This window comes from Kryptolebias marmoratus, linkage group LG17, assembly GCF_001649575.2.
Source record: "Kryptolebias marmoratus isolate JLee-2015 linkage group LG17, ASM164957v2, whole genome shotgun sequence".
NCBI lineage: Eukaryota > Metazoa > Chordata > Actinopteri > Cyprinodontiformes > Rivulidae > Kryptolebias > Kryptolebias marmoratus.
The window spans coordinates 10,864,911-10,891,752 of record NC_051446.1 but is presented as its reverse complement, the minus strand read 5'-3'; the positions used below and the strand labels follow the sequence as shown (position 1 = coordinate 10,891,752).

General features: G+C 42.3%; 2 protein-coding genes across 16 annotated transcripts in view; both read left to right on the top strand.

Annotated features, from left to right (window-relative positions):
* The first annotated feature begins 301 nt into the window (after positions 1-301).
* LOC108235891 (sulfotransferase 2B1-like) lies at positions 302-7,839 on the top strand. Of its 2 annotated transcripts, none has more exons than XM_017416202.3 (6): positions 302-541; positions 2,763-2,974; positions 6,348-6,474; positions 6,610-6,704; positions 6,790-6,973; positions 7,112-7,839. In XM_017416202.3, the coding sequence occupies exons 1-6, from the start codon at positions 403-405 to the stop codon at positions 7,219-7,221; spliced, it is 867 nt and encodes a 288-aa protein (XP_017271691.1). In that variant the 5' UTR covers positions 302-402; the 3' UTR covers positions 7,222-7,839. The 2 variants fall into 2 exon arrangements, with proteins under 2 accessions (XP_017271691.1, XP_024861718.1); XM_025005950.2 differs by having other exon boundaries at positions 403-541; positions 6,793-6,973.
* A 1,238-nt stretch (positions 7,840-9,077) lies between these two features.
* Positions 9,078-26,842, top strand: part of wu:fj29h11 (protein NO VEIN) — a 46,702-nt gene continuing 28,937 nt past the window's right edge. Inside the window, exons 1-15 of one of the 14 annotated variants that reach the window (XM_037980687.1) lie at positions 9,078-9,216; positions 12,934-13,015; positions 13,308-13,413; positions 15,144-15,937; positions 17,633-17,822; positions 17,918-18,282; positions 19,949-20,068; positions 20,173-20,370; positions 21,831-21,971; positions 23,222-23,482; positions 23,776-23,956; positions 24,050-24,216; positions 24,291-24,431; positions 24,522-24,700; positions 26,440-26,612. In XM_037980687.1, coding sequence (XP_037836615.1) covers positions 15,155-15,937; positions 17,633-17,822; positions 17,918-18,282; positions 19,949-20,068; positions 20,173-20,370; positions 21,831-21,971; positions 23,222-23,482; positions 23,776-23,956; positions 24,050-24,216; positions 24,291-24,431; positions 24,522-24,700; positions 26,440-26,612 — 2,899 coding nt within the window. In that variant the 5' untranslated portion in view covers positions 9,078-9,216; positions 12,934-13,015; positions 13,308-13,413; positions 15,144-15,154. Of the gene's footprint in view, positions 9,217-12,366; positions 12,695-12,933; positions 14,219-15,143; positions 15,938-17,632; positions 17,823-17,917; positions 18,283-19,948; positions 20,069-20,172; positions 20,371-21,830; positions 21,972-23,221; positions 23,483-23,775; positions 23,957-24,049; positions 24,217-24,290; positions 24,432-24,521; positions 24,701-26,439; positions 26,613-26,842 lie in introns of those variants that run through there. The other 13 variants (XM_037980689.1, XM_037980695.1, XM_037980686.1 and 10 more) reach the window with 13 other exon arrangements.

The window sequence follows — 26,842 nt, the reverse complement described above, 5'->3', positions numbered from 1 at the left end:
GTCTATGTTCTGCACATATCATTATGTCACTTAACATATACACCTAACATATACACTTAACATATCACCTTACATATCACTTTACATATCCCCTAACATATACATAGCATGCTACATACACGCCTTACATAGACACATAAACATATTTTTGGCACTAATGGAACCCCATAAGCATGCTACATACACGGCTTACATAGACACATAAACATATTTTTGGCACTAATGGAACCCCACATGTATGATGTGTTGAACAACAGTAAGTGTCCCACGGTGACACGAGCATCCTCTCTTTTATTGTCGCTGCGGGCAAAGAGTTAAACAGACGGAGACCGGAAGTGCTGAGGCATTCCTGTCGGTGGAGTCGAAGTCTGGCAGTCCTGTGCAGGCAGCCCGCGTCCAACCATGACTGAAGCGGACTTGTACCTTTCCTATAAAGGAATGCTTTTGCCCAAAGCCGTCCACACTCCGGAGAGCCTCAGGCACTTTGAGGAGTTCGCGTTCCGCTCGGACGACGTCGTCATCGTCACGTATCCCAAGTCAGGTGAGTTTTAATCCCAGGTTTCCTCGCGCGCTGGGTGTTGTAATCAGGCTCGCTGCCGCGGACTTTGAGTCCCACGCGCTTTCTGCGTGAGGCGCCTTATGTGTTCATACATTTTTTATTTAAGATGCCCAGAGCGAAAGTTTTTTTTTTTGTTTTTTTTAATGGAAGTCATTCATTGAAAATGAGTGCCTGCGTGCATGAAAAGTCCGGTCAGGTTCACTCAGTAAGAGGCTTTAGGATTCATACCCTAAAGCAGGGGTGGGCAATCTTGGTCCTCGAGGGCCACCATCCTGCAGGTTTTACTTGTTCCTGTGATCCAACACACCTGATTTGAATCAATGGCTGATTAACAAGCTTCTGTAGAACAAGAAGAGGTGATTTAATCACTGAATCAGGTGTGTTGGAGCAGGGAAACATGTAAAACATGCAGGATAGCGGCCCTCGAGGACCACCTCTGCCCTAAAGGGATATTCTGGCCATTTTTTGAAGTGCGGCTTAGTGATGTTCCTTTGAGTGAACTGAATCTCTAGAATCAGTTCATTAAAATGATTCGTTCAAAAGATTTGTTCACCGAATCCTTCAGTTCACACAGTTTATTAGTTAGTTAGCTAGTTTATTTCTTTTGTGCCGTACACCATAAAAGATGCCCAGCCCCCATGGGCTTATAAGACATACAAACATATTTCAAAGATGCAGAGAGAGACCAACATCAACATCCTTCAAACAGAAACAGATCACTCCTTGGCGGCAGTATGTTTTTTTTTTTTTTTGCATGTGCAAATCAGCAGTTCAATGGTATGGATCATAGACAATGAGAAAATAAAATACAAAACATAATATGTTCATTTTACTTGTGAAAGGCCACGGAAAGGACTCTGAGCTTGCAAGCAAATTAGAACCATTGTTTCAGCAGAACATCAGCCACCATGCACGCATCAGTACTGATGGAACCACGAGTTCTGCTCTCTACCAGAACATCCTGAAGGAGAACACCCGACCATCGTCTCATTAAAGAGGAAATTAAATAAAATATCAAAATAATTTGTTTTCATGTTTTTCTTTTAGTTAAACACTATCATAAAACACTCCAGTGGTCCATTTCTCTGATTTCAAACGTTAATGACTCGTTTTTAGAGTTTTTTTGTGTCAGAATCCTGAAGTGGGCTGATTGTGTGGGCGGAGTTACCTCCTTGGTTGGTGACGTAGAAGGAGGCGGGGCCAGCTGTGGCAGACCGCTGTAGGACACTGAGGAGGTTACTGTCCGTGTTTATCAGGGAAATGGAAGCAGAAAAAGAAGCAAGTTTTGTTAACAAGAGGACCACTTCGAAAACGCGTATTGTTACTCGAGCCCCACATTTCACAAGAAGAACCCCAGAGCTTTTCAGTGATGTCACTCCGTCTTCAAGGAGTTTCCCATCCAGACAACTGGAGGCAGCGGGTCAGAACCTCTGACAGGAGGTGGTTCTTCTATTGAAGGTTTATATCTCAGGTGGTCCTCTTCAAAACGTTAACTCCACAGTCAGTCTCCAGACTTTGGGCTGTAATTTTCACCAGGAGCTAAACGAACCACATCCATCAAAACTTCTTGTCCTTCTTGAAGCTGAAGAATGAAACAGCTGTTGGAGTTTTGGGTCGGTTCAATTAGTTGCAACAAACTGAACCATTTAACCAGCAACACTGTCTGTATTTACTATTTCCTGAATTGTTCACGTTCCTGTGTTTGGCTCTCGATACGTCACACTCCCAAGTAATCATAGCAGTTTTTTCAATCTTTTATTAATAATTTGAAATTAGCGTGAATTATTTGAAACGCGGGACTCTGAAAACAAGCACCTTCTTTATGACTTTCTTTCGAATTAGGTTAGCTTCAAAACACTTTTCATTTCCCCCTTTTAAGCTGAAGAACACTTGGGTTCTGCAGCAGCTGAACTCCTCCACAGCCAGGGGAAAGACTTATTTCCAGTTATCTCAAACACTGGACTGCAGCTGCTGCAGCCTAGGCTGGGTTTTGGGGGGAAATTACTTTTCCACATGAGGCTTATTGAAACGGCAGAGGAAATGATGGTAGAATATTTTAACATTGACGGGTAAAACTACATATATCCAAAGAAGCTAGGCAGCACAAGGCAAGATACATAACTGCATGTACATGCACTCTATGGTGCCATACCCAAACAGAAATGTGATATTATTGATGCTCAGACGTGTTTCCTTTGTGTAGGCACAACTTGGATGCAGGAGATTGTTCCTCTGGTCCTAAGCGGCGGAGATCCAGCCTCAGTCGAGACTCTCCATAACTGGGACCGCGTTCCTTGGCTGGAGGAGACTCGGGCCCCTGTCCTCAACCTGGAGGACAGGCCGTCGCCGCGCATGTTCACAACTCATTTTCACCATGACATGATGCCGGCCTCCTTCTTCACTGCGAAGCCGAAGGTACACGTGCCACACAGTGGGTGTCAGCGATCGTTGCTGTGGCGTTCAAGTGTTTCCAACATTAGAAATGTCTCGGGGTGCAGTGAATGGGGAAAGTTCCAAACTGGCTGATGATTTAGTGAGGAGGTCATTAAACCATTTAAATCAGGTGTGTTGGAGCAGAAAAAAACCTAAACCTCCAAGGACAGCGGAGCCTCGAGGCCTGGAGTTTGACACCCGTGATCTACACCAACACGTGATGCCAACGTTGGTGTCGGACCGCATCGACACTAGGGTGATGGGGTCGATGCTTGAGTTTGTTTCTTCTTTCAGTACGTCGCTCCCTGTTCCAGAAGTGCAATTCTGCGCCCTGGAGTGGACAGGAAGCAGCAAGACCAAATGGGAACACTGGGCAAGACAAGTACGGCAGACAATAATTTAGTCGGTTTTCTGCACCGACGCCCACACTGGCTAGCGTGTAGCATCCATATTTACTCTGCATGTGACGTTGTCTTCTTCTGCTCATGCTGGTCGCTTCAGGACCACAGATTGTCTACAAAATTGGATTTGAGCAAATAATTAAGCTCTAAGACCTGCAGTGTAAACGTAGCCTAAGCTATGGCCAGTTAGCTGTACACATTTAAACTTGAGTCTCAAAAAGAGACGGCGCTCACTGTGAGTAGTTTTGGCTTTAAATTCGCCCCAAATGTGTTTAAATGCTTCTTAATGTGTCCTGAAAGGGAAACATTATAAAGATGTCTTGACCTAGTTGTTAAACACACATGTAGCTGTTTCTCCTCAGTTCTGCTGTGTTCTCCACCCAGCATGTGCTGACATTTTGGAAAAAAAAAAAAAAGTCAGATTTTGCCACTTTGAGAGCATAAACAAGTACCAAAAGTAGTTTCTAGTTAGGTTAAATTAAAAAGCAAGGCATTTCAGCTCTTCTTTTGAGTAAATCTTCAACTTTTGGAAATAGCTGCACAAAGCAAAATTACTTTTTGAAAAATAACTAATGAGGTCAAACCAACGAAGCAAATTTAAAACATGTATTATTTTCACCTGAATTATTGCGGAGTAGAAGTATTTTAAAGCAAATGTTTCTTTTGCGTAGGGCTGTACTTGAAAGTAATTATTATCTGTACTTAAAAATGTGCAGGTATTTTCCCAAAAATTAAAATTTAGGAGTATAAAAAAAGCACGTACCGGTATATCACCTTATTTGGCTCCAGACTTCTGTTTCTCACTCTGCTGGCCACAAACAACCCCTGGATTATTACACAACCGTCCAGGAAGTGAGGAAGTGAGTGAAGTTTTTATTTTTACAGTACTTTTCACAGATAAGAATCACAAAGCGCTTCGCTGTAAAATGCATAAAAATAACCTAAAAACAGGCACGGCATTAAAAGTAAACAGGGGATTAGAAAAGGACAAAACAAATGAAAAAGTAAGGTCATAAAAAAGTCATTCATCAAACCTGACTCGACAGCAGAGTCTCGGCGGCTGATTTGTTTCCTGATCAGTGGAAACATTCGGCCTTATTTTGAGTTAATCTGAAATTTCTGACAGGCACTCAAGTAACTGAGTATTAAAAACAAACAAAAAAAACACTCCTTTAAGGAGCGGTACAGCTGGATGTCATCTGCATAAAAGTAGAAGGAGGTAGTACTGAATTAATAACGAAGAGGAACAGGATTGCCAGCATTACTACTGAGTCATAACTAATTATTGACTCATAATTTTTTTCTTATATACGCTCCCATATTTGCTTTCCAAACTACTGTCGGTTTTTGTTTCTGCAAAGTCGAGTCATGGTTCTCGATCTGCACGTCAGTGGAACATTGTGCACTAAAAATAAACTTTGGCCACTTAAACAGTTTCAGTGAAATTCTGACTACCACATTTGTAAAAGCTATAGTTTCTCCTAGGTTTACTGGTGTTATTCATTAGGTTTTGACTTTAACAGTTAAATGTAGATTATTTGGTTTGTTATCGATATAAGTGACAGAGAACAGTAGTCTGTATTTAGAATAGATAAATAGGGCTGTATCATGAAGCGCTTTTGTTTGTTTCCTTTCTCCATATTTCTGTTTACCCTTATTAGACCCTCTTTAGTGGGATGACAACCCCAATACGGCGTAAGAAGCCGCCCAGAATGTGGATGGGCCCTGCAGGGTCCTGTCAGGGCCTTGGGGCGTAGGTTTACCCCGGTCCTAGAGCCCGATGGGTTGTTATGGGTCGTAAGCACGCACAGAACTTGCAGCCTCACGACTGCCTTTTCACACTGAATTTTCCAAATTTGCCGCGGCCCAGCCTTGGTCTATTGCGTCCAGGAGAGAGTAGTAGGGTCACTATCTGCTGCCTGTCACGTTGTGACAATGTTACGGAGAACCTGTTATCGTGGATTTGGACACGGTGGAGGCAACAGTGTTTTCCATTGGCTCCAAATAGAATTTAATAGAATTTAAAATCTTACTCCTAACATACGAAGCTCTCAATAGCCAAGCTCCATCTTATATAAAAGGTCTTATTGTTCCATATTTTTCTAACAGAGCACTTTGCTCTCAGACTGCAGGTTTACTTGTGGTTCCTAGAGTTTCTAAAAGTAGAACAGGAGGCAGAGCTTTCAGTTCTCAGGCTCCTCTCTTGTGGAACCAGCTTCCAGTTTCTGTCTGTGAGGCTGACACCCTGTCTACTGCTAAAACGAGGTTTAAGACTTTCCCTTTTGATAAATCCTATAGTTATGGTTTGTTGGGTTTCCTGAGCTCTCCTTTAGCTCTGCTGCTACAGGCTCAGACTGCTGGAGGACCACATTTCCTCACTCTGCTGCTGTTTTTACTCGCTCTGCTCTCCATGAATGTATTTGTAATTATTTCTATCTTTAACTTGTTTTTCTTCCTATAGAAACCTCACCTAGACCAGTCATTTTGTGTTTGTCTGTGTCTCTGTCCTGTCCTCTCAAACCCCAGCCGGTCGAAGCACACAGCTGCCCATCCTGAACCTGGTTTTGCTGGAGGTTTCTTCCTGTTAACAGGGAGTCTTTCCTTTCCACTGTTGCCAATGTGTCGCTCAGGATGAGAAACTGTGATGAAGTAAAGATTCAACGCAATCTGCTGGCTTCCTCAGATATTTAACTTTTACTAACTAGCTTTTTGTACAGTGTCCTGAGACGAAGGAATGCTCCTTTCATGAGTTCTGAACTACGATCATCTTATAAGAAACGATTGAGTTACAGCCATTTTGGTGAAATCTTAAAAGTGAACTTATGTACTGTCTCAATATTGCGCCTTATGCCACTGGCAGAAATGCACTCCTGTCAAAACAGATACGGTTGGAATATTTGGTCCGATAACCAAAGAAGGGTTGAAGCACTCAAAATGTCCCGTTACGTCTGCAGGTGATCTACGTCATGAGGAACCCCAAAGACGTGTTCACCTCTTTCTTTCACTACCATGGCATGGTGTCCTTCCTGGTAGATCCAAACCCACAGAGCGAGTTCCTCCACAAGTTCCTCGATGGAAAAGGTTGCCTCCTGGTCCTTAACCTAACCTTTTGCATAACTGTATTTTATACGCAAGATTATCGTGAATGCCAATGTCATGCTTTGCCCATAGCTTTGTCCTGCTTGTTCATGCTGAGGGCTTTTTCTTTTCCGTTAGTCATATTCGGCACGTGGTTTGATCACGTGAAGAGCTGGCTGAGCGTCGACGAGAGGCAGCGGATTCTGCACATCTCCTACGAGGAGCTAACCGAGGTGAGAGCCGAGCGCCGCTTTCTTAACGCGAGGCCGGACGACGCGCTCGCCCCGCGAAGACCTGAGCCGCATTGTTTGTGCGCAGCAGGACCTGAAGGACGCCGTGAGGAAAATCGCCCAGTTCCTGGAGAAGCCGCTGGACGCCGAGGCGATCGAGCGGATCGCGCACAGGTGCTTATTCAAGAACATGAAGAAGAACAAGATGTCCAACTATTCATTGGTTCCTCTTGATATCATGGACCAGACAAAGTCTGAGTTCTTCAGGAAAGGTGAGTTTAGTTCAGTACCATGAATGGAGCATGTTGGAAATGTATCTGTAGACATAAGTGAAACTATTGAGTTTAAACAAATGAGTTTGACAAATTTACTTCAAGTGATTTTAGGATTTCCTTTGTGTTTAATTTCAGGAGTAGTTGGAGACTGGAAGAACCAGCTTACAGTAGCAGAGGCCGAGTACTTTGATGCTGTTTACAAAGAGAAAATGAAAGACGTGAAGTACACATTTCCATGGGATTAAACCCGACTGAACGCAAGTGATTCTGACGTCCGCCGATAGCAAAAAGTGTCCACTCTTTCAAAGCATCAAAAGGATATTTTAGCCAATTTTAAGTAGGATTTTGAGGAACCGTTATGAAGAGGTAATATCTCACCTGCTGTAGATGGCTCTTTGGACGATCTCAGTTTAGAGAAACAGAGCAAGTGGCTAGTCTGAACACAGCCATTTGTGTCACTGTCTATTTTGCAGTATAATTCCATAGCATTCAGGGGTTAAATGCTAGCACAACTAGCAGCAAGCTGTAGCACTTCCTGTGCAGCCTGGGGCCACGTTCATCAGGAGTTTCATAACATTCCTATCAAAATAATCCTTGTACAGCTAAACCGACAGCGGTTTAAATAATGGCGCTTGCATGAACCGCTGTAGAGTGCAAATCAGCTTTGGAACTTTGTTTCTTTGGACCATGCTGACAAGCTAATAACGGCTACAGCTCCAGTCTTCAAAGTTTTACAGCGGCTTATGCCAACAACACAACTGAAACTTTGACGCCACTGTCAGTTTAACAGTACACGATCGTTTTGGAAAAAAAAAAAATATCCTGAAATTCCTCCTGGATTTGCCACCAGGCTGTTCAGACAGTGCCTCAGCCAGCTAGCTGCTTGCAAATGACCACAAAATTCTACATAATAACCACGGGATATGAAATTGTCTGTGATGTAAATGTTTATGAAATAGTGTTTGCATCAACTGCTTTAAATTTGTTTTGTTTTTTTGAAAATTGGACCAGTTTTAGGATGGCAGTAACCTTTAGGTCCTGCTTACTTTCCCGCACACGCCCATGGTGTCACGTGACGTTTCTTTTAAGCACGAAAACGACCCATTACAGCCAATCGTATTAGAAAAACAAAGATTAGCGCACACAGCAGCAAGCTAGGAGCTACGTGAATCAGCAAGTGTCGGCGCCTGTCGTTGTTAACATTATTAAAACATTATTTGATGTGCATTTTTATATTTGTATTTGCCAAAGGCAATGTCCTGTTTGTTTACATGGACGCCGGGCCCTTTCTGGCTTCGACTTCCAGGTTCCTGTTGGATGTCTAGTTTTTCTAGCTGTTAGCTCGTCAGTCCTGTCAACGGAAAGTAATGAAGGAGCTGTCTGCAACGGGGTAAAGTGTTAATTGTTCAAAACACCACTTCAGAGAGTCTGAACAACCCGTTTAATGTAAACGACATTAGTTTTGAACTATCTGCGTGCTCTGTCATTAGCTGTTGTCCAACGGCTGAAAACTGGGAAGACGACAAACAAGGACTGAGATTCAGAGGGGGTTTCTCCTTCGCACGTCCTGTTGATCTTTCAGGACTATTCTACTTTGCTGGCCTGCATAAAACCAATATTCCAAATGCAGAAATTCTCTTTGGAAATAGCGGAAGCGAGGAGCGCTCCCTCCGCCTTGCTGAAGTTCAGAAGTAGCTCCCCACCGAGGGGTTTGGGGATGAAGATGTACGGCTAAATCATGCAAAAGCAGCATTAAACCCAATTCTCTGAGCGTCTACCTCACTGCGTTTTAAAAGTGTGGCTGTTGCTTCTTGCAGTCACCAAGTGCCACCCACAGAAACCCTTTAGCACATCCTGAGAAAAGAAATGCGTCAAGAACAAAACCTCAAGCTGGCGAGCAGCTGAAACTTTCAAAACAAAAAAAAAGCCACTGTTGCTTTCTTCTAGTACCTGGAAATTTACAGAGAAAAAAAGGTTGAAGAAGAAGTGATGCAACAGTTTCAACACCTCAGTGTCTGAGCTGTTTTTACACGTCTGGCTGCCATAGCCGTATAAGGAGAAGTAGCGAGTCGTGGGCTGTGTCGGAGCAGGGAGCGAAGGACGGTGGTTCAACGAGAAGAGAATAAAACGTGTCCCCCCGGGCAGGGCAGGTGTAATGGGATTGAATCTAAAAGTTCAAGTTCAAACCAAAAGAAGTGGAAACATTTGTTCGTCAGGCCTCACCACAAACCAGAGTAAAGGTCAGCAGTTTATGACGTTACACCACCTCGCCTTCATTTTTCATTTAACCTCTCTTCCATCGTAACGCTTGATGTCATTTCGTTGTTTTTTTGGTGCGTTTGTGTCCAACATTTAAAAACATTTCGCCGTTGCATTAAAAACTTCTCAAATTCTCCTAGTTTTTATAGTTCATTTGTTGCTCAGTTCTAAATAAAAACTAAAACACATAAAAATGGGGTTCTTTTTTTTTCCTTTCTTTATCTTCCAGATATTTAAATTTTTCATCCAGGGAGTGTGACAGATCAGATAGCGGTAATTTATTTTTCCCTCGTTCAGTTTAACTCCTTGTTTTGAACACAGTCTTCTCGACAACAGAGGGGACCAGCTAGAGGTGGACCTTCCTGTGGCCGAGGCCGATACCGGTCTGTAGAAATCAGAGCATACGATTTACAACACAGATTTTTTTTTACATTTTTTTTGGCCAATGTGTTGTTTCTTATTCAGCAAAGCAAAAGAATAATTGTTTAACAACTGTTACAAGAACTTGGACACTTAAAAGAGCATTATTGCTTTGAAAAAAAACTAGATAGTGGGCGACAGTAAGGTGATTGTAGCAGTTCCTGCATCTTTAACTTCCTGTTTGGTAATCGCCTATGTCTGCACACACACGTCCAACTGCTGATTCTTGAAGAAGTGATTCAAATGGGTCCAGCAGGTAATCAGTCTGTCTCTAGTACCAGTGCACAGGCATGAGGACACCTGTGGCCCCACTCGGTCAGTAAGCGTTGGGAGAAACTCGCACATTGAAACATGAGCTACTCAAGCGTGGTGGAAACGTTTGTCCAGTCCTCTTTGGAAACATTATTTAAAGTTTATATATCACGTAATCCCACCCCTACCATGGACCCATCTGCACGCATCACCATTTTCTCCCTGTCCTTATATATATATATATATATATATATATATATATATATATATATATATATATATATACTGTATGTAGAGTCTATGGGGACCAAAAATGAGTACGTCGAGTGTCAAAGCTTCAAAGTAAATGATCGTAAGCGTCAGTGGGAATCAGAACAGCAGAAGCTTTTCATGCCTGGATCTCTTTCTTTTCACGCCACATGTTGGGATTAGATTAGATCCTCCGACAGACTCGTCCTTTATCTTCAGAATAATTTGCTCTCCTACAACTGTGGCCCTTTCGTTGCTTACATATGCTCCCACGAGTGAAAAAAACAAAACAAAAAGCCTACTAATAATCTGTTGATTCAGCGTAAGTAACGAAACGTTCGCCCTGCTGATGCTGAACTCTAGTGATGCTTTTCTCCCGGTGCCAAAGCTTGATTCGTTTTTTTGTACTCTGGCGGGGATCAATGAAAATCTCTGTATGCTTTATTTATTTATTTATTTACCGAAACCAAGGTGGGCAGGGTTTATAGTTGAAGTAAAATTTTATAAAAACTAACTACGACAAACGAAGCGATGAGCTTCTGTTGGCAGGTCTCTGCTGCTCTCTGCTGGAATCCAGTCAAACATAAAAAAAGAAACGCCTGTACCGATGATCACATATAAAGAGAACATAAATGACATGTAGATGAGCTGACCAGCAAAGCAAACTGGAACTTAATGAATGCCAATCCTTTTTTATTTTTTTTAAAGAAGTGATTTAAGTGTTAAAATTGAAAAAACAAAAAAGAGAAGTCACTAACCCATGTAATATAATGGGGCTGGGCGTAAAGCTGACTTTTACCACAGGGCTCCTGTGTTTCGATGGTGGAAAACTTTAATGCAAATATCTTTTTAAATCTTATTTATATTATTTAAATCTGAGCTTCTTGTTTTCTAGCTTCCTTCCTCATTCTTTGTACTATTTCAACCATCCATACGTCAAACCATCCAGCTCCACGGGGAATAGTGCGCTCTGACTTTCAGTCTTTAAAACTTTTAGACTTTTTGAATTATTTACTAAGATTTAAGCCATAAAGACATTTGGACCTCTTCAGTTCCTTCATCAGCGTAGTTCTCTGAAATCTGCTCAGCTTTTGTCTTCTTACATTCCTTTTAGCTTTGAAATTCAGTTTTGCTCATCATAACTTGTAGCTAGGATTTTTTTTAGTTCTAGCTTTTAGCTACTATTTTGCTAATTTAACTTTTAGCTATAATTTTGCACATTTTAGCTTATAACTATAGTTTTGCTCTTTTAGATTGTTGCTATAAGTTTGCAACTTTTCAGCTTTTAACTATGATTTTGCTTGTTGTAACCTTTAGCTACTGTTTTGCTTATTTTAACTTTTAACATCAATTTGGCACATTTTAGCTTTTAACTACTGTTTTGCTAAGTATACCTTTTATAGGTACACTTTTCATGATTTCACATTTTTGCTACAGTTTTGCTCAATTTAGCTTGCCATTAATATTTTTATAGTTTTAAGTTTTAGCTATGGTTTTGCTTATCCTAGCTTTCAGATAAAATTTAACTAAGTTTTTATGTACGTTTAGATAATTTAAACTTTTAGCAACGGTTTTGCTTATTTTAGCTATTAGTTACATTTATACTGTTTTTAGCTTTTGCAGAAAATATTATAATTATTACTTATTACCTATTATTTATCATTTACTTTTACAAATATTTTGCATATTTTGTTTTTGTACACTTAATACGAACACGAACGACCAGTTACTCTGGTTATTTACCAGAGGATTATGGGTGGTTGATGTGTTCCTGTATGTCAGCTGATATTATCTCGGAAATCACAAAAATGTAGTTTAATTTCTTAGAATTTCATCTTAGTCAAACAGCAGCTGAGCTGGAATGTGAAACTTATGCCATACAGTCATCAAAATGAACGTTTAAAATCATCTTGTCACCTCGCAGAAAGAAATAACATATCTCCAATAGTCACATCACGTGCAATCATAAGGCAGTTGCTAAGTCATCAAGATACATTCAAGTTACTGAGAAACACTGGGTATTCTCCATGTTCATGTCGTATTTGCTAAAAAAAACCGTTGGTTGCAATCAAACAAACTACAAATCCTTCGTTTATCCGTAATGAAGCAACACAGCTGAGAAATTGTACGTGTGGACAAACACATTAAGTTTTCAAGGCTATTTCTGTTCACTCACTTCGGCTGAGAACCTATATTTACTACTCGTGTCGTACACCGTGAATGCAGCGTCGCGTTAGCATCGCAGCTAGCCAAAAATGCTAACGTTCAACACCTTTAGCGGCAAAAGCGCGGTGAAATGCAACAATATTAAGGTTCCACAGCACCGTTGCAGCGGCACTAGTCAGTTTTCTGTTTTTTTACCCGAGTGGCCGATGCATTTCACAACAAGTTAGGTTATATGACCCATGATACTGTTTGCTAACTGCAGCCAGGTATGCTAGCCAAAACGACGGAGGTTCTATTGCCATGGTTACGTTTTTTCATCACACGAAAACGAAGACACACAAACAGACGCGAGAGCTGCTGCATAATAAACAGGTAGCGAGCGATTTATTAGTTGAAGTTACTTGGTTTTACGACTGAACTAATAAGGGCTGCTGCCACCCAAAATGAATGGTCTTCGCCAGTACTAGCAATTCCGGGATAAGACTACTGGTAGTTAAAAAAGTACAGCGGTGTTTTTGTTGTTAACGGTTCTGATACCGGTAAATGAAACCCGTGCGCCCTGTCAGCCCTGCCACTGTTACGCCTAATTTCTCAATCTCTGCTCATCTTAGTGACGGCATGAAGCTCCTGCCCTGCTCTAATTCAGACTAGAGGAGGCAAAGTGCTCCCAAAAAACAAGCTGACAAGTTCAAGGTATGTTGTCGCCTGGTGGTTTCCTTACTACGGTGGTATTACTGGATGTGTTCTCCACAGCAGGAGGGCAAGGGATGCTGCCCGCTTTAACATGAAAAGACCTAAAGAAAAGTGCAGTTCACTTGTCTCACAATCTCCAGGAACATCAGCAGTTATTCTGGTTAATTCCCAGGCGACCATGGGTGGCTGATGTGTTGTATTGTGTTTCAGTTCACACAGCTATGCATTCAGAATGAAGTCCCATAAATGTAGTTACATTCCTGTTGTTTTTTGTTTTTTTTTATTGAGGCAGTGAGCAGGAATGTGAAACTTACACCATCAGTATCCTTTTTGTCATCACCCCTCCTGCTGGTTTTGTTTCATCAGTATACCTCTTGGACACCAGTTTTGCCTCACTCGTAAGTACTGACACTGTAATAATGTTGGGTATCTAAACGGGCATTTAGATTAAGCAGAGCCGTCCCTAAACGCCCGATCGCCCCACACCTGCTGTTTGGTTCCGCCTTCCCAAAGCAAAAGACATTGCCCATTTCTCAGAAAACGAGACTGTGCTGGCGTTTGATTTCAGTTTCGTTTCTCCCCCGAGCCAAAACAAAAAGAAAACAGAGAGAGCAGATCAAGGGGAGGGGTTGGGGTTTAAAAGCTGGAAAGGAAAGGCTCTTGTTCAGTTCTGGTTAAAGACATTACACAGCAGGTGGTTTGACAGAAAAGGTAAGGAAGTTCATTTGGATCGTTTATTTATTATTTATTTTTTTATTTTGTTTTTCTTTAGAAAGCTTGGTTTGTTTTGTTAGTGTAAGCTGTAACCCTTGTTCCTCTGTCGTCAAACTAAAGTTATTTGTTCGGAAAAGGGAGTCGTCTACCTGATTTGGTTATTGGAAGGTAGTTTCTGAATATATAAACCGGTGTGGGATGCTTTATCGTCAAAAAGCTGTAGAGTACCAATGCTGATCGTTAACATGAAATATTTTCACACATTTCGAGTTAAAAACCATAATGAGGTACACTTCAGCAGTAATTTTTAGCCTTTGTTACATTTTTGTATTCATTACTCCTTGACAGCTTTAAAAAAAAACACGTTCAAATCTTCCATTAAAACACACAAGGCGAATAGGAATAGTGGTATATGACTTTCGGTAGCAGTAATCTGTACAGAGTCAAAATTCTCCCCATAAACAACAACAGGATTCTAGAAAAACACAGGTGAGAAAATGCAACCTTCCTAAAATCTGTGTAGCTTAGGCATACTTAGAAGCTGGGCTGAACTGCCATTTTGATTTGCTCTGTTTGCTTGACAGTTTTAAGTTTTACACATTTAGAAAATCTTATCACAGATTATTCAACTGACCGTGTGACAGCGTTGGAAGTTTTTGATCTGTGTACGTTCTCAAACTCTGCTACTCTTATTCCAACAAATATTAAGCTTCTATAACTCAAAATGACATATTTAATAAACAAAACACCGCAGGCACAAAAATGCGTGACGACCAGACACTTCTGCCTCTTATGGTTCAGGAAGTTATTTACATCAATTTGTCACTTCACACGGTGACTGTCTGAGGCTGACTTTCCACTCTGCGTTTTTATGTCTTAAGAGCGCTGTCAGGGAGTGACAGGAACAGCTCTGTGGTTACCATGGTGACCCCAATAATCTACTGGCAGCAGCTTTAACAGTTCCTTGGAGCCTGGTTATCTTTACACTTCATGCACAGTTTATACATCAAACATCAGTGGTTTGTCAGCTTAGATATAAACAAATGTACGTTTCAAATTACAGTAAAGAAAGCAAATTATTATTATTAATATTTAGGAGATGCACGATTATGTTCTTAAAAGTGAACAGCAGAAAAGTCTTACTAGCGTTGAAACGAGCCTGGATCCCCACAGATCATCAGCTCTCCCTTCGTTTAGCAAAGAGTGGCTTTTAGATGCAAAACCAATCAGCAATCGCAGCCGCATTACATAGTTTCCAAACAAAAATGAAATCTTATTCAAAGCTAAAACATAGACTGGTCTACAAAGTGAAGAGGCTCTCAAACGTAAAAGCATCACTGTAGCTGATTGGCGAATAGTTTTTCAGTATTTACACGCTAATGGTGGTCTCTTTTTATTATCCTTTCCCTGTTAGCAATACCGAAGATGGAGGAGGTTCTGCAAAATGTCGTGACCTTGGTGAAGCAGCACCAAAACGGGATACCGGTGAATAAACTGGCCGTGCTCTACAACCAGAAATACCACAGTAACCTGTCTATGCACGCGTTACACTTCAGTTCCATGCTCAGCTTGGTTTCTTCTCTGGAGGACCTGGTTGTGAAGGGGAGTCTGGTCTTCCACAAGGACTGCTGTCATCAAACTCAGGCCGAGGCTGGAGCTGCGTCTCACAATGGAGCGTCGACATCCAGTCCAGAAGACGGCAGAAGCACTAAAGGCGTTCTGAAAAGAGTTGTTGCCTTGATGTTGGCGCAGCCAGACGGGATTCTCCTGAAGGACGTGGCGATCTTCTACAGCCAGAAATACCACCAGAACTTGTCCTTAGCCTCTTTGGGTTTCGCAACTATATCCGGCCTAGTAGAATCTTTGGGCGATCTGGTGGTGAAGGGGGATAAGGTGTTCCATAAGATTTGCCTTCCTGGAAATCAGCCCGGAGCTCGCAAATTGGCAAATGCTAAAGAGGACGGCAGGCCCGGAACGCCACGCGCTCCCGAATCTGTCGCCGGGAACAGTAGCCCTGCGGCTCGTGCTCCTGCGCCTCCGCCCGACGCCAGCACGCTGCTCAGTCAGGCAAGAGTATACCTTGGCTCCCCTTTGGTTCCTTCTTCTTCTTTGTTTTCCGCCCAATGTACTCCTGGTAACATAGTCATTCCTGCGTCCGAGCCGGCTCAGCAGCTGACCCAGGAGCAACTGTTCCAACGGGTTTTAGAGGTTAGTTCCCGCATGTCAGCAATCATAGAGACCCTGTGCAGCTGCATCAGATAACCACGTGATCTGTGTTTATTCCTCCTGTGGTACAGTGGGCTTTCTATTGTTGTGTTGCGTGATTCCAGTTAAAAGAAAGAAAAACATTTCCCCCTAAAATCATCAAGCTAGCTGTCCCATGGTCGGTAATAGGCTGTATAAATCATCAAGGGAGCATCCCTTTTTTTGTTTGTTTGTTTTAAAAGACAAACAATCCAGAACGGAAATGAATGGCAGCAATTCAAAGAACATTTTGCGCCCTCCCGTCACCTGAGTAACTCGTCTCTTTGTGCCCCGTTCAACGATGAATTGCCTTTTCAATGCGAGTCATCCCGCTGCCTGTACCAGACTCTAGTCTGGACCAGGCTACACACCTAACAGGCCTCTCCATGTTCCTGCCTTCATCCTGCAGCGCGAGGTCCTGGTGTCCTCTGAGAGCTACATGAGGGTTGAGGACGAGCTCACAGTCCAAACTCAAACCTCAGAAACTCAGAGGCCCAGCCCTGTGTGTACCGACGTAGCTGTAATACACGGCAAATTGCTGTTCACCATGGACGAATAAATAGTCTTGAAGACATCACTGCACAGGGTCTATAGAGTATATCACTACTTTTACTTGTTCTTTTTAATCCAAAATAATATGTGTATCTTGATTAAATGATGAGAGTAAGCGACTCGATGCAGTTGCTGGAATGAAGTTTAGTAGATCACCTTCATACAGAGTGATAAAATCCCTTCAGCGACATCGAATCAGTTCACCTGCTTACCAAGCAGTGATGTTAATGTCCGGCACTTCCTACGGAAATGTTGTGCATCATTTGATAACATCTGCTTCACACTTCTTGTGTCAAAACAGTGGTGTTTCGAAACACCCTTTTATGTCAGACACATACAGATTTTTACATCTCAGGGCATGATGTCTTTGTTTGCTTTTAAAAAGGCATAAGCTTCGGTTACACTACTCCAGATATTTTCAAAAACAGGGATTCTATTTTTTTTTTTTTTTGCTGCGTTTGCACCTCCTGTCCACACACACACAAATGGAGGTTTTCGTGAGATTAAAAAACCAAAACAAAACGCTAGATAACCTATAACCTATTTTGTGCATGGGCACTATAACTATGTGCCCTAGAAACCAAAACAATGGAGCCATTTTTGGAGTTTTTCTGCATCTGGTCATAGTCAGACTTTGTTTTTTGTGCTGAAATGGTTAATAATCGTGGCAAAAATTGTAAACGGCATCAAAAAAAAACCCCAAAAGAAGCTAGAACTCTTTTGAGAAAATCTTTAGCTGAGCTAAGAAGATTCTTCTGCGTTTTGACGATCTGCGGTGTGGGTAGTTCAGCCTTTTTTGCTGAAATCATGTAGTTGAAGAAAAAAAAATGTAAACAGAGGGAAAAAAAATCATCAAACAAAATATCTGGACTATGCTATATCTGGACTGGGAAATGCTGACTTTTTTTTTGGTAAACAATCTAATGAAGACAAATCTTTAATTTTTAATTATATAGTTTCAGATTGCATGCATGACTTTGAGTTTAATGGATGATATACATTACAAACAAAAAATACATCATTGGGTTCTTATTTGTACGTTTTATTTCCAGCTGCCTATATTTTGAAAAAACACCCTATTAATAACGATCCATTTATCGGTTCCAGGTGTTAAAGACATACCATCTGAAATCTCCATCAATGGACCAGCTCCAAACCTGCTACTCTCATTCGTTTGGTGAACCATTTCCTCTCAGGCAGTACATGTCTCTGTATGACAGCCTGGAAGGTAAGAATCTGGCTCCCAAATCGGAATCAACAGCAAATCCCAAGCCTGATGCGTGGCAGACAACCGAAGGTAATCAGAGTTGTCAGGATTTAATTTTGTTTAAAAGCAAAAAGGTTGCCGCCGCCCCATTCTTTAACCGTTTACCTTGCCACGTCCTCTCACAGCAACCCGAAATCCGACAAAAAGTCCTGAAAAAGAACGACAACCGGAAAATGAGCTGAACATCCTTGCAGAGTCCGATTTTCCGGCGCTGGGGGCGGCTGTGAGCTTGACCAAGGAGGAGAGGAAGGCCGGCGCGAAAGACGCCACCCCGAAAACGGCCACTGTTCGTGTTTTTCGAGACGCCTATCACGCTCAGCTGAGGGAGGTTCACGGAGGCAACATGCGGGCAGTGGAGGCCATGGAGGAGGACGACGAGCTGACGTCGAGGAGGAGGAACAGGAACATAGATGCGGATTATGTCAACAGCGTGGTGGAAAATGCAATACGAGAAATAGCCTCTGAGGGAGAGCTGGTCACCAAAGAAAAGGTGAGGTTGGAACGACAGAACAGATCTGGATCCTTTTGATTTCGAAAGTTTTCAAACAAATCCCTCCAGTGGAGTCGTCTGTATCAAAAACCACAGTCGATTACAGTCATATAATCCAGCGGTCTTCAACCTTTTTAGCTCCACGGACCGGTTCATTATCAGACAGTATTTTCATGGACCAACCTTTAAAGGTGTGACAGATAAATACAACAAAATGAAACGATACAACCGGCATGAAAACAGGGGTATTTTTTAAAACATAATAGGACGCAGCTTTGTTAGCTGCGTCCTGGTGTTGGGTTATCAACATGAATAACAGCCTCTCCTCCCCCTGATGTTCTCTGGTCAATATGGAGATGTTTAAACTTTAAAATAAGATCCACCACAAATATAAAGTGCACAAAGAATACAACTCACCACAACGCTGAATCAGTGGGAGCCCTGTGCCTGTTTCTCAGTAACCAGACGGTCCCATCTAGGGCTTCCAGAGATGTTTGTTTTTTACTCATTTTGCTGCTTGTGGGTTTGTTTTTAGCGGTAACAGATCACGTGACCTAGATAAGCGTTTTGACACGCATCAAGAGTGAGTCATAGACAGATGTAGTGGAGAAAATCTGGTCAGTTTTCAAAATAAATGGTGTTCAGACTCTGAAAATTAAAAAAAACGGAAATACTGCAAATTAATTATTCTTTCTGTGCGGCCCGGTACCAAATGACCCTTGGACCGGTACCGGTCCGTGGCCCGGGGATTGGGGACCTCTAATCTAATCGACTAAAAGCATGAAGCAGTTTTCTAAGTCAGGTTATGTGAGGATTGATCTAACTATAGCTATGTTTCTAACATGATAAAATATCGTCTGATTTACAGTATGCGTTCAAGGTTTAAATCGGATTTCACCGTCCCACCCATTTACTGATTTTCTTTGTTTTTATGTGAATACAATGACAAAAAACGTCATGACGAGAATATTTTCATTCAGAGTTGTTTACGGGAATTTAGAAAAGGATTACAACAGAAACAAAACAGAGAATGTTGAAATCTATTATTCTCTAAAAGTTCTGTTGTGACACAGTTATGTCATTATACGCCAGTTAGGTCATTCAATTGATTATTTTCAGAAACTTTAAGTCCAACACATTATCTGCCTTTGACAAAACAAAATGTTACATTTTTGTTTGGATATGATACAGTTTGTTTAACCTAGCCCTGATTTTCTTGTAACTCCCTTAGAAAGTTTCCAATGTGGAATATTTCGAAAATTCCAACCCTACTCGGGTCTAACTAAAAGAGTTCCTGTTTTGCTTTCATTCAGCTTTAAGGAATGTTTCATTCACAGCTAATATTTAATACCAGCAAACCACTGGATAAGATTATTTAGTCGGTTAAGGAAACAGATATGTACATCTGTGTATCGTCAGCATAGAAGTGATACGATATGTCTCATGACAGACCCGAGCGGGAGCATGTACATATTCAAAGTCTGCTCATAGAAATGTTAGTTTGCAGCAATCAAAAACATTTCTATTTCCCTTTAAACATTTCAAACTGGCACTACCTGATAGACTCTTTCTCTGAGTCTGTCATGTTGCTTTGCCACTTAAAGGAGACTTTATGTCATTTTTTTTTTTTTAACATCCTCTGTCTGGTTTCTGCAACTCCATCTAGGTGATATCCCGGGCGTGCCAGATGCTTCCTTCTCTGGACCCGAGAATGCTAAAACCTTGGACTGTTCCGGCGCTGAAAGACCTCGAGTACCTCATGAGGGAGATCAACATGTTCTTGGAGGTGGGCGCACTCCTGTTTGATATGAACTCATTGTTACCGGAGCGTTAGGTTGGTATACGGGGACCTTACCTTTTTTTTTTTTTTTTTGCTGTCCTTTCTGCCAGGCGACCGAGGCAGTGACGTCCATCTGTACCCTTTACGAGCTGGGCCAGTCGCTGGCCGGCCTGAAGGACAAGAAGCGCTACGAGGAACTGCACCTGGGGCCCCTGTGCAAACTCCCCCTCATCCACCGCATGTTTAAGATCGACAGTAACACGAAGGACGATGAAATCCATGAGATCCAGACAGTGGATATCTTAAAGGTACGGCTGAGCACGTGTTAAACTTACTAACCTGTTGTTTGTTTCTTTCCCCTTACAGCGAACTTTACAACAGTAATAAAACAACAGCAGGGTAATGAAGTATGGATTCATGAAACTATGAAGATTAAAACAGGTGGATAAAAAAAAATTTTGCACATGATTTGAGCTGAGTAGGTCACACTAGGTCTCTGCAATCAACCGGCATTAGTAAACACTATTGTGAGACAGCAAACTTTGATGAATTTCAACGTAGACTCTGAAGCATTTCCATCTGATTTGTTGGATGTCTCCCCTGAGGACTAAAACTAAGATAAAAAAATTATGGCGGTGATCATACGGAGCAGGAGTTTTAGTTGCAAGGGGGTTTGTGCTGAGCGAATCCGGAATGCAGACTCATCTCGGAATTTCAATCAAAGCTAATTTATTAACGAAAAGACACCAAAAGGCTGACGTGGCAGCAAAACTCAGAAACAAAAACTTACACGAGAACACAAGGAGCACGACAGCGGCATGAAGAACTCGGACGCGTGGATACCAAAAGCAGAATGAGCGAATGAAATAACGAGGAAGGAGTGACGTAAGGCCAGATTATTTAGACCAGGGCTGGCCAATCCTGGTCCTCGAGGGCCACCATCCTGCATGTTTTACTTGTTTCTCTGCTCCAACACACCTGATTCAGTGGTTAAATGACCTCTTCATGTTCTGCAGAAGCCTGTTAATTACCCATTGATTCAAATCAGGTGTGTTGGAGCAGAGAAACAAGTAAAACATGCAGGATGGTGGCCCTCGAGGACCAGGATTGGACACCTCTGATTTAGACAGAGGATAATGAGGAAGTGGATACAGATGACTGATTAGTAACTAGAGACAGGTGCAGGTGGGAGTGGTGAATAGTGGCAAAGGCACACCTGAGAAAAATAAGAGTGACAAGAAACATGAAATCAAGAAAAATAACTTGAAAAGCTCAAATCTGCGACAGGTTTAAAATTGAACCAGATTTTGACTCTGACGATCCCCCTAACTGCAATGGTGGCTCCAGCAGACCCCAGGATTGACCTCAGACCTCAGAGCGGACCTAGGAGCAGCTAAGATACTGAGGAGAACCCGTAAGCCCCCAGGTCTCTGGTAGACCTGAGCTTGAAGTATGAGTGCCACTGCCCAGATCGAAAGGGGGGGCGCTCAGTTTGATCAGTACCGCACAAGAAAAAGATGCTAAATTTGGTTGTTTTGTTTCTCTCTTTACAGACAATAATTCGCAGATTTTAATAAATGTCATTGTCTCTGTACAAATGAGACAAGCAGGTTTTAAACCATTCACAGGAAGAAGGAACGGAAGGATAAAACCTCTACAGGCCGCCATTTTAGGGGACTCCTTGTCTAGAGCAATAAACAGGATTTAATGATAATATTTCTAGTTTCTGAAGAAACTAACGTCAGTGTTTCCCGTTTCTTTTGTTCAGAAAATTCGCATTTTTCGTCGGAGCAGTTCAAAGCCCAAGCTAGACCTGGCTGAGTTTTTGCAGTATTTGTCTGATCACTACAACTGCGATTCTCCGTACGAGTTGGGCATCAGGATCCACAGCTTCGGCCTGCCCATAGCGGTAAGAGACATGACATTCTGTAACACTCATCAGCGAGGGTTTCTGTTGCACACAAGATGGAGTCCATGGCAGCTCGTTCATTCACTGCAGCTTAAGGTTTGAATACAAGACATCCTAGAAGAGATGAAGGCAAAGTGAAAATTCTCTTTTAACTTGGTTTGGTGTAAAGTAGAAATGATTGAAATATAATAAACTATGGTAATAATGTACCTTTAATTTATCTTACTTTTCTCTAAGCCTTCCTTTGTTTGATGCTATGTCCAGTAGGACAGATGTCTAAAACCGTACAGCTGAACATGTCAACAAACAGCCATAATGACTTATGTACGGTGGCCCTGAAGTCCAAACAACATCAACAAATCATTAAACACAACGACATCTTAAAAAAACACAACAACATTAACCTGCCGGAAGAGGTAGGTACCAGTGGAGAAACACGAGACATCTCTGATTGGACGATGGCGCTGTTTGGCTTTTGAACCTGAAAGCACGTCCAGCGTCACCTTGTATGTATGTCCTGACTCAAAATATTCTTGGATGGCGGCAGCTGCAGCTACGTTTGGGTCACCGGTAACATTTCTAAAACGCGCTGCAGGCAGAAAAACTTTGGGTTCAAAAGCCAAACGGCGCTGTCGTCCAATTAGCGATGCCTCATGTTTCCCCACTGGTACCTGCCTCTTCTGGTAGGTTACCGTATTTTCCACACTATAGAGCGCTATGGATTATAAGACCCACTGTCAATGAATGGTCCACTTTCAAACTTTTGTCATATATAAGGCGCACCGGACTATATCGTCTTGCACCTCCCAATTTTTGTAACTTTACGCGGACGATTCCGGTGCTCTAGTGGAGCTGGTTCGCCTGTACATCACAAAGATAATCAAATGGTTCAAAACTCACTGAAGGATACTGCACCGACGTAAGCATCAAGTATAAACGCCTACAGCGCTCGCTCAGGTCAGCCCTATGCGACTATAACTGAGCCTTAATGCTGCGAGCGGTGCAGCTTTGTAGTTTAACCAAAGTCGTACTAAAACATTATGACTTCTTACATACAGTATATAAGGCGCTCCGGATTACAAGGCACATTTGGCACATTTGGTTCTCTGGTCAGGTTTGTTTCATAACTATTTCATGTACTTACTCATCGCAGTTCACAAGTAGAGGCATTATAACTTCAGCTTTGCTTGTGTTTTGGTGATATTCCCCGGTTTCACTGTTTAACACTCTGGCTTCTGTGTCCACCGAAGAGTCTGACCAAGGTGAGCCGTGCCGAGAACCTGATCTTGGAGCGAGCCAGAGAGGACATCCAGAAAGAGCTGGAGGAAGAAACCTTCGAGCGTCTGAGAAGAATCAAGAAGAGCGTTTTAGAGACAGCGCAAAGTGAAGGCTCCTTCTCCTCCACGGTAAACTTGGACCTCAGGAAGAAGTACGTCTCTATGCCGGCTGGCGAAGTAGTGCTGGAGGTCCTGTCCAACGCAATGGGAGTGTTCAGCTCCAAGATGACTAAGGTGGGTGTCAGACCGTGGCAACGCATTCAGCTACTCTAGGTCATGTTGTCGCCAAAACAGCTTGGACTGTATTGACGAGCTAATAATAGATTGTCTGAGCGAGGGCAACTTCTCACACTGTAATGATGCTCATGAATGTTGGCCAGAGCAAATATATTACAGCCAGAGTTAGCTTTAAGACTGGCAGAAAATAAAAAAACAAAACAAAAGGGAGCCTATTTCATAGAGCTACTCAGGGATAACGTTCAATAAATATTTACTGATACAGATCTACATTTTCTTTTCCAATCCAGCACATCGAGCACTTCTTGATGCAGGTGTCTCATGACCGTCTGGCCAGAGCTCTGTTTCAGCTGGCTGTCTGCGGAGGCTCCTTGGCTGTTCCGCAGGACCTGGTGCCCAAAGAAAAGGCCCCCAAAACTGCAGACCAAGCTAAAACAGCGGGCAAAGCCGCAGCATCCCTCCCCAGCGAAGGTTACTAAACAGGAAATGCCGTTTCTGCCACTACTGGAACAAAACGATGCTGCCTGCTTACTCGCGCTTGACTGTGTTTGCTTTGTCTCTCAGCTAAAGTGAAGCAGTACCTGAAAGACAGCCTGTCTGCTCTGAGCTCCACCATCACTCTGGCCAACATTGCTGCTCTGGAGAAGAAGCTGAGCAAACACTTCCATCACGAAGATTTCCTCTCCTTAGGGCAAGGCACCTTCCTTGAATTCCTGGTGAAACACATGCAGGTACATCCACGGTTTTCAGTGTGAAATTTTCTGTTGAACACTTCCGGTGGAATAATTTGTGCGTCCGCGTGCAGCTGCTGCAGGACACTCTGGGGTCGGCTTTGTTTCTGGGAAGCAACATGGAACTCACCGGCGGCGGCTTCAGACCCACCAGGCAAGACGTGTTTGAATTCATCAAACAGTGCGGCGACGCGTCCTCCACCGAGCCAGACAAAGTGAGTCAGTTAGGGGACACGTATGCTGCTACAGCGGACAGAGGCTACGATGAGAATCCTCACCACTTTAAACGTCCTGCCGTGTCTCAGCTCTTCCACATCGAGTCAGCGCTGAGGTGCCACTACAGGCTCCGTGACAGTCGGGACCTGGGTTACGGCACCCTCCACATGCTGGCTGGCCTGGTCCAACGACAACGAGAGCTCGCTGGAGGAGGATTGAGCCCGGTCTACTATGAGTCAGCTCTGTTGGCCAAGCACAATAAATCAAGGTTAGTGAGATTTTGATTTTTTTTTTTTTTTTTTAACCGAACAGTAATCCGCGCGATTTAGGGACGCAATTTCAAAGACAAACCAGAACACTTTAAAAAACATTTTGAAGGATGGCAATTAAGCTACTGCCGGAAATTCCAAAATACATCGACTTTCTTTTTAATTTAGGACTTTAGTAATAATATAAGCTGACAAAATGCTGACATTTTTATATATAAACTGGAAAAGAAAAAGGGCCAAGATCAGAAGAAGTGTTAAAGCTGCTGCGAGTTGCTCGTTAGGGTCACCGTGGTAACTACAGCTGTCTCTCACTCCCTGACATTACTCTTATTAAGAGTAATGTCAGGGAGTGAGTAATGAAGGCAAGCCTCAGACAGTCACTGTGAGAAAACTGGACGTCATATTAAAAATACTCCTGAACTGTACGTGGCAGAAGCGTCTGTTCGTCACAGCTGGAAACGTTTATGATGTTTTCATGTAGGAAATACGACAGGTTAAGTTTTTTGAAGAGCAGAGTCTGTGGTTGGACACGATAGGAGTCAATGAGTATTTGGGTGTGTGCACTCTGCACTCTGGGGGGGATTTAGGGAAAAGGTCTGACAGCAGTGAGAGACACACTGGGTGACAGAAGACAAAATGTCTCCGTTTTGATGTATGAACTGTATCAGAAGTGTAAAATTTGTAGAAGTAGGGGAAGTTTTTTTTTTTTTTTAATTTTGAAAAGTTTGGACAGCTTTATAAGATTACTGTATTTATCGGACTATGAGGCTCACTTAAAAGCCTTCAATTTTCTCAAAAAACAACAGTGCGGCTTATAACCCGAAACGCCTTATTTAAGTAAGAAGTCGTGATGTTTTAGTATGACTTTGGTGAACTACAAAGCTGCACCGCTCGCAGCATTAAGGCTCAGTTATAGTCGCGCTTTTCAGCGTTGAGCACGGCGAGCAGACCTGAGCGAGCGATGTATGCATTTATACTTGAAGCTTACGTCGGTGCAGTATTCTCCGAAAAGACGGGGCTGTTTTGTTTCGCTTAATGCGCCATATAGTCCGGTGCGCCTTATATATGACAAAAGTTTGATAATGGACCATTCATTGACAGTGGGTCTTATAATCCAGTGCGCCCTATAGTGCGGAAAATACGGTACTATAAAACAACCAGATGTAAAATTCTCAGAAATTATAAAACTGCAATTCCATAAGAGCTGTTAAAGGTATCAAAATGTCCTTTCAGTCGTGTAAAGTCTATTCTTCCGTGACCTTTTTTTTAACTCTGAATGATGCTTCTTCTGTTGCCTCTGCCTGAGGTGTAGAGCTCCAAAGAGGGCTGGGACTTCAGCTTGATTTGCCAAAATCTCATTGTTGTGTACGTGGAAATCTTTTGCAGTTTTTGTCTACCCCGTACAATGTATGACACAACAATCCTGATTGAGCTTCATGTTTTTAAAAAGTATTTGTCAATGTTTTTTTTTTTTAAAGCTGTGGGAGGAGTAGAAAATGAAACCTTCTGGAGGAAATGGAAGAATAACTGCTGAATAATAACACAGGCTTAAAAAGGCTACAGATTGGCACCCTTAATGATGCATTATTTTTAATTAGTGGTAATTAATTGTTACTCGCTTGTCATTTGTGGTAAAAGTAAAAAATAATTGATTTAAACAAATATAAATTGTGTTTTTAGTAACCTCTCCATTATTATCTGCCTTTTTTTCCCCCTTTTTTTTGTCTCCCATAAACAGCGCTGAGAGAGGATCTGAGTCAGCGGGGCGCTTGGGGGAGACGTCCAAGGCCCAGGCCCTGGCCAGCCTGCTCTGCTGCCCTCTGCTGGAGGATTTAAGCCAGTGGAGCCAGTGGGAGCTGGTCTTCAAACCCCACCATGGCTCCCTCAAAGATTTCATTGAAAGAAACGCAGGTAAGCAGGAGCCACACTGCGTCGAAGTGTTTCTCGAGTTTAATGAGCTGTATGACGGGGGAGGTGTGAAGTATAAACGGATAAAAGATTTAGATTTTAAAAAAAGTGTTGATACACTTTTAACAGCTTTATTAAACATATGTAATAGAATGTATGTATGTTATAGAATCACAACCGAAACTGATAAGTCTTTAAAACTGTGGTGGAGCCGTGATTCAACAGTGTAACTG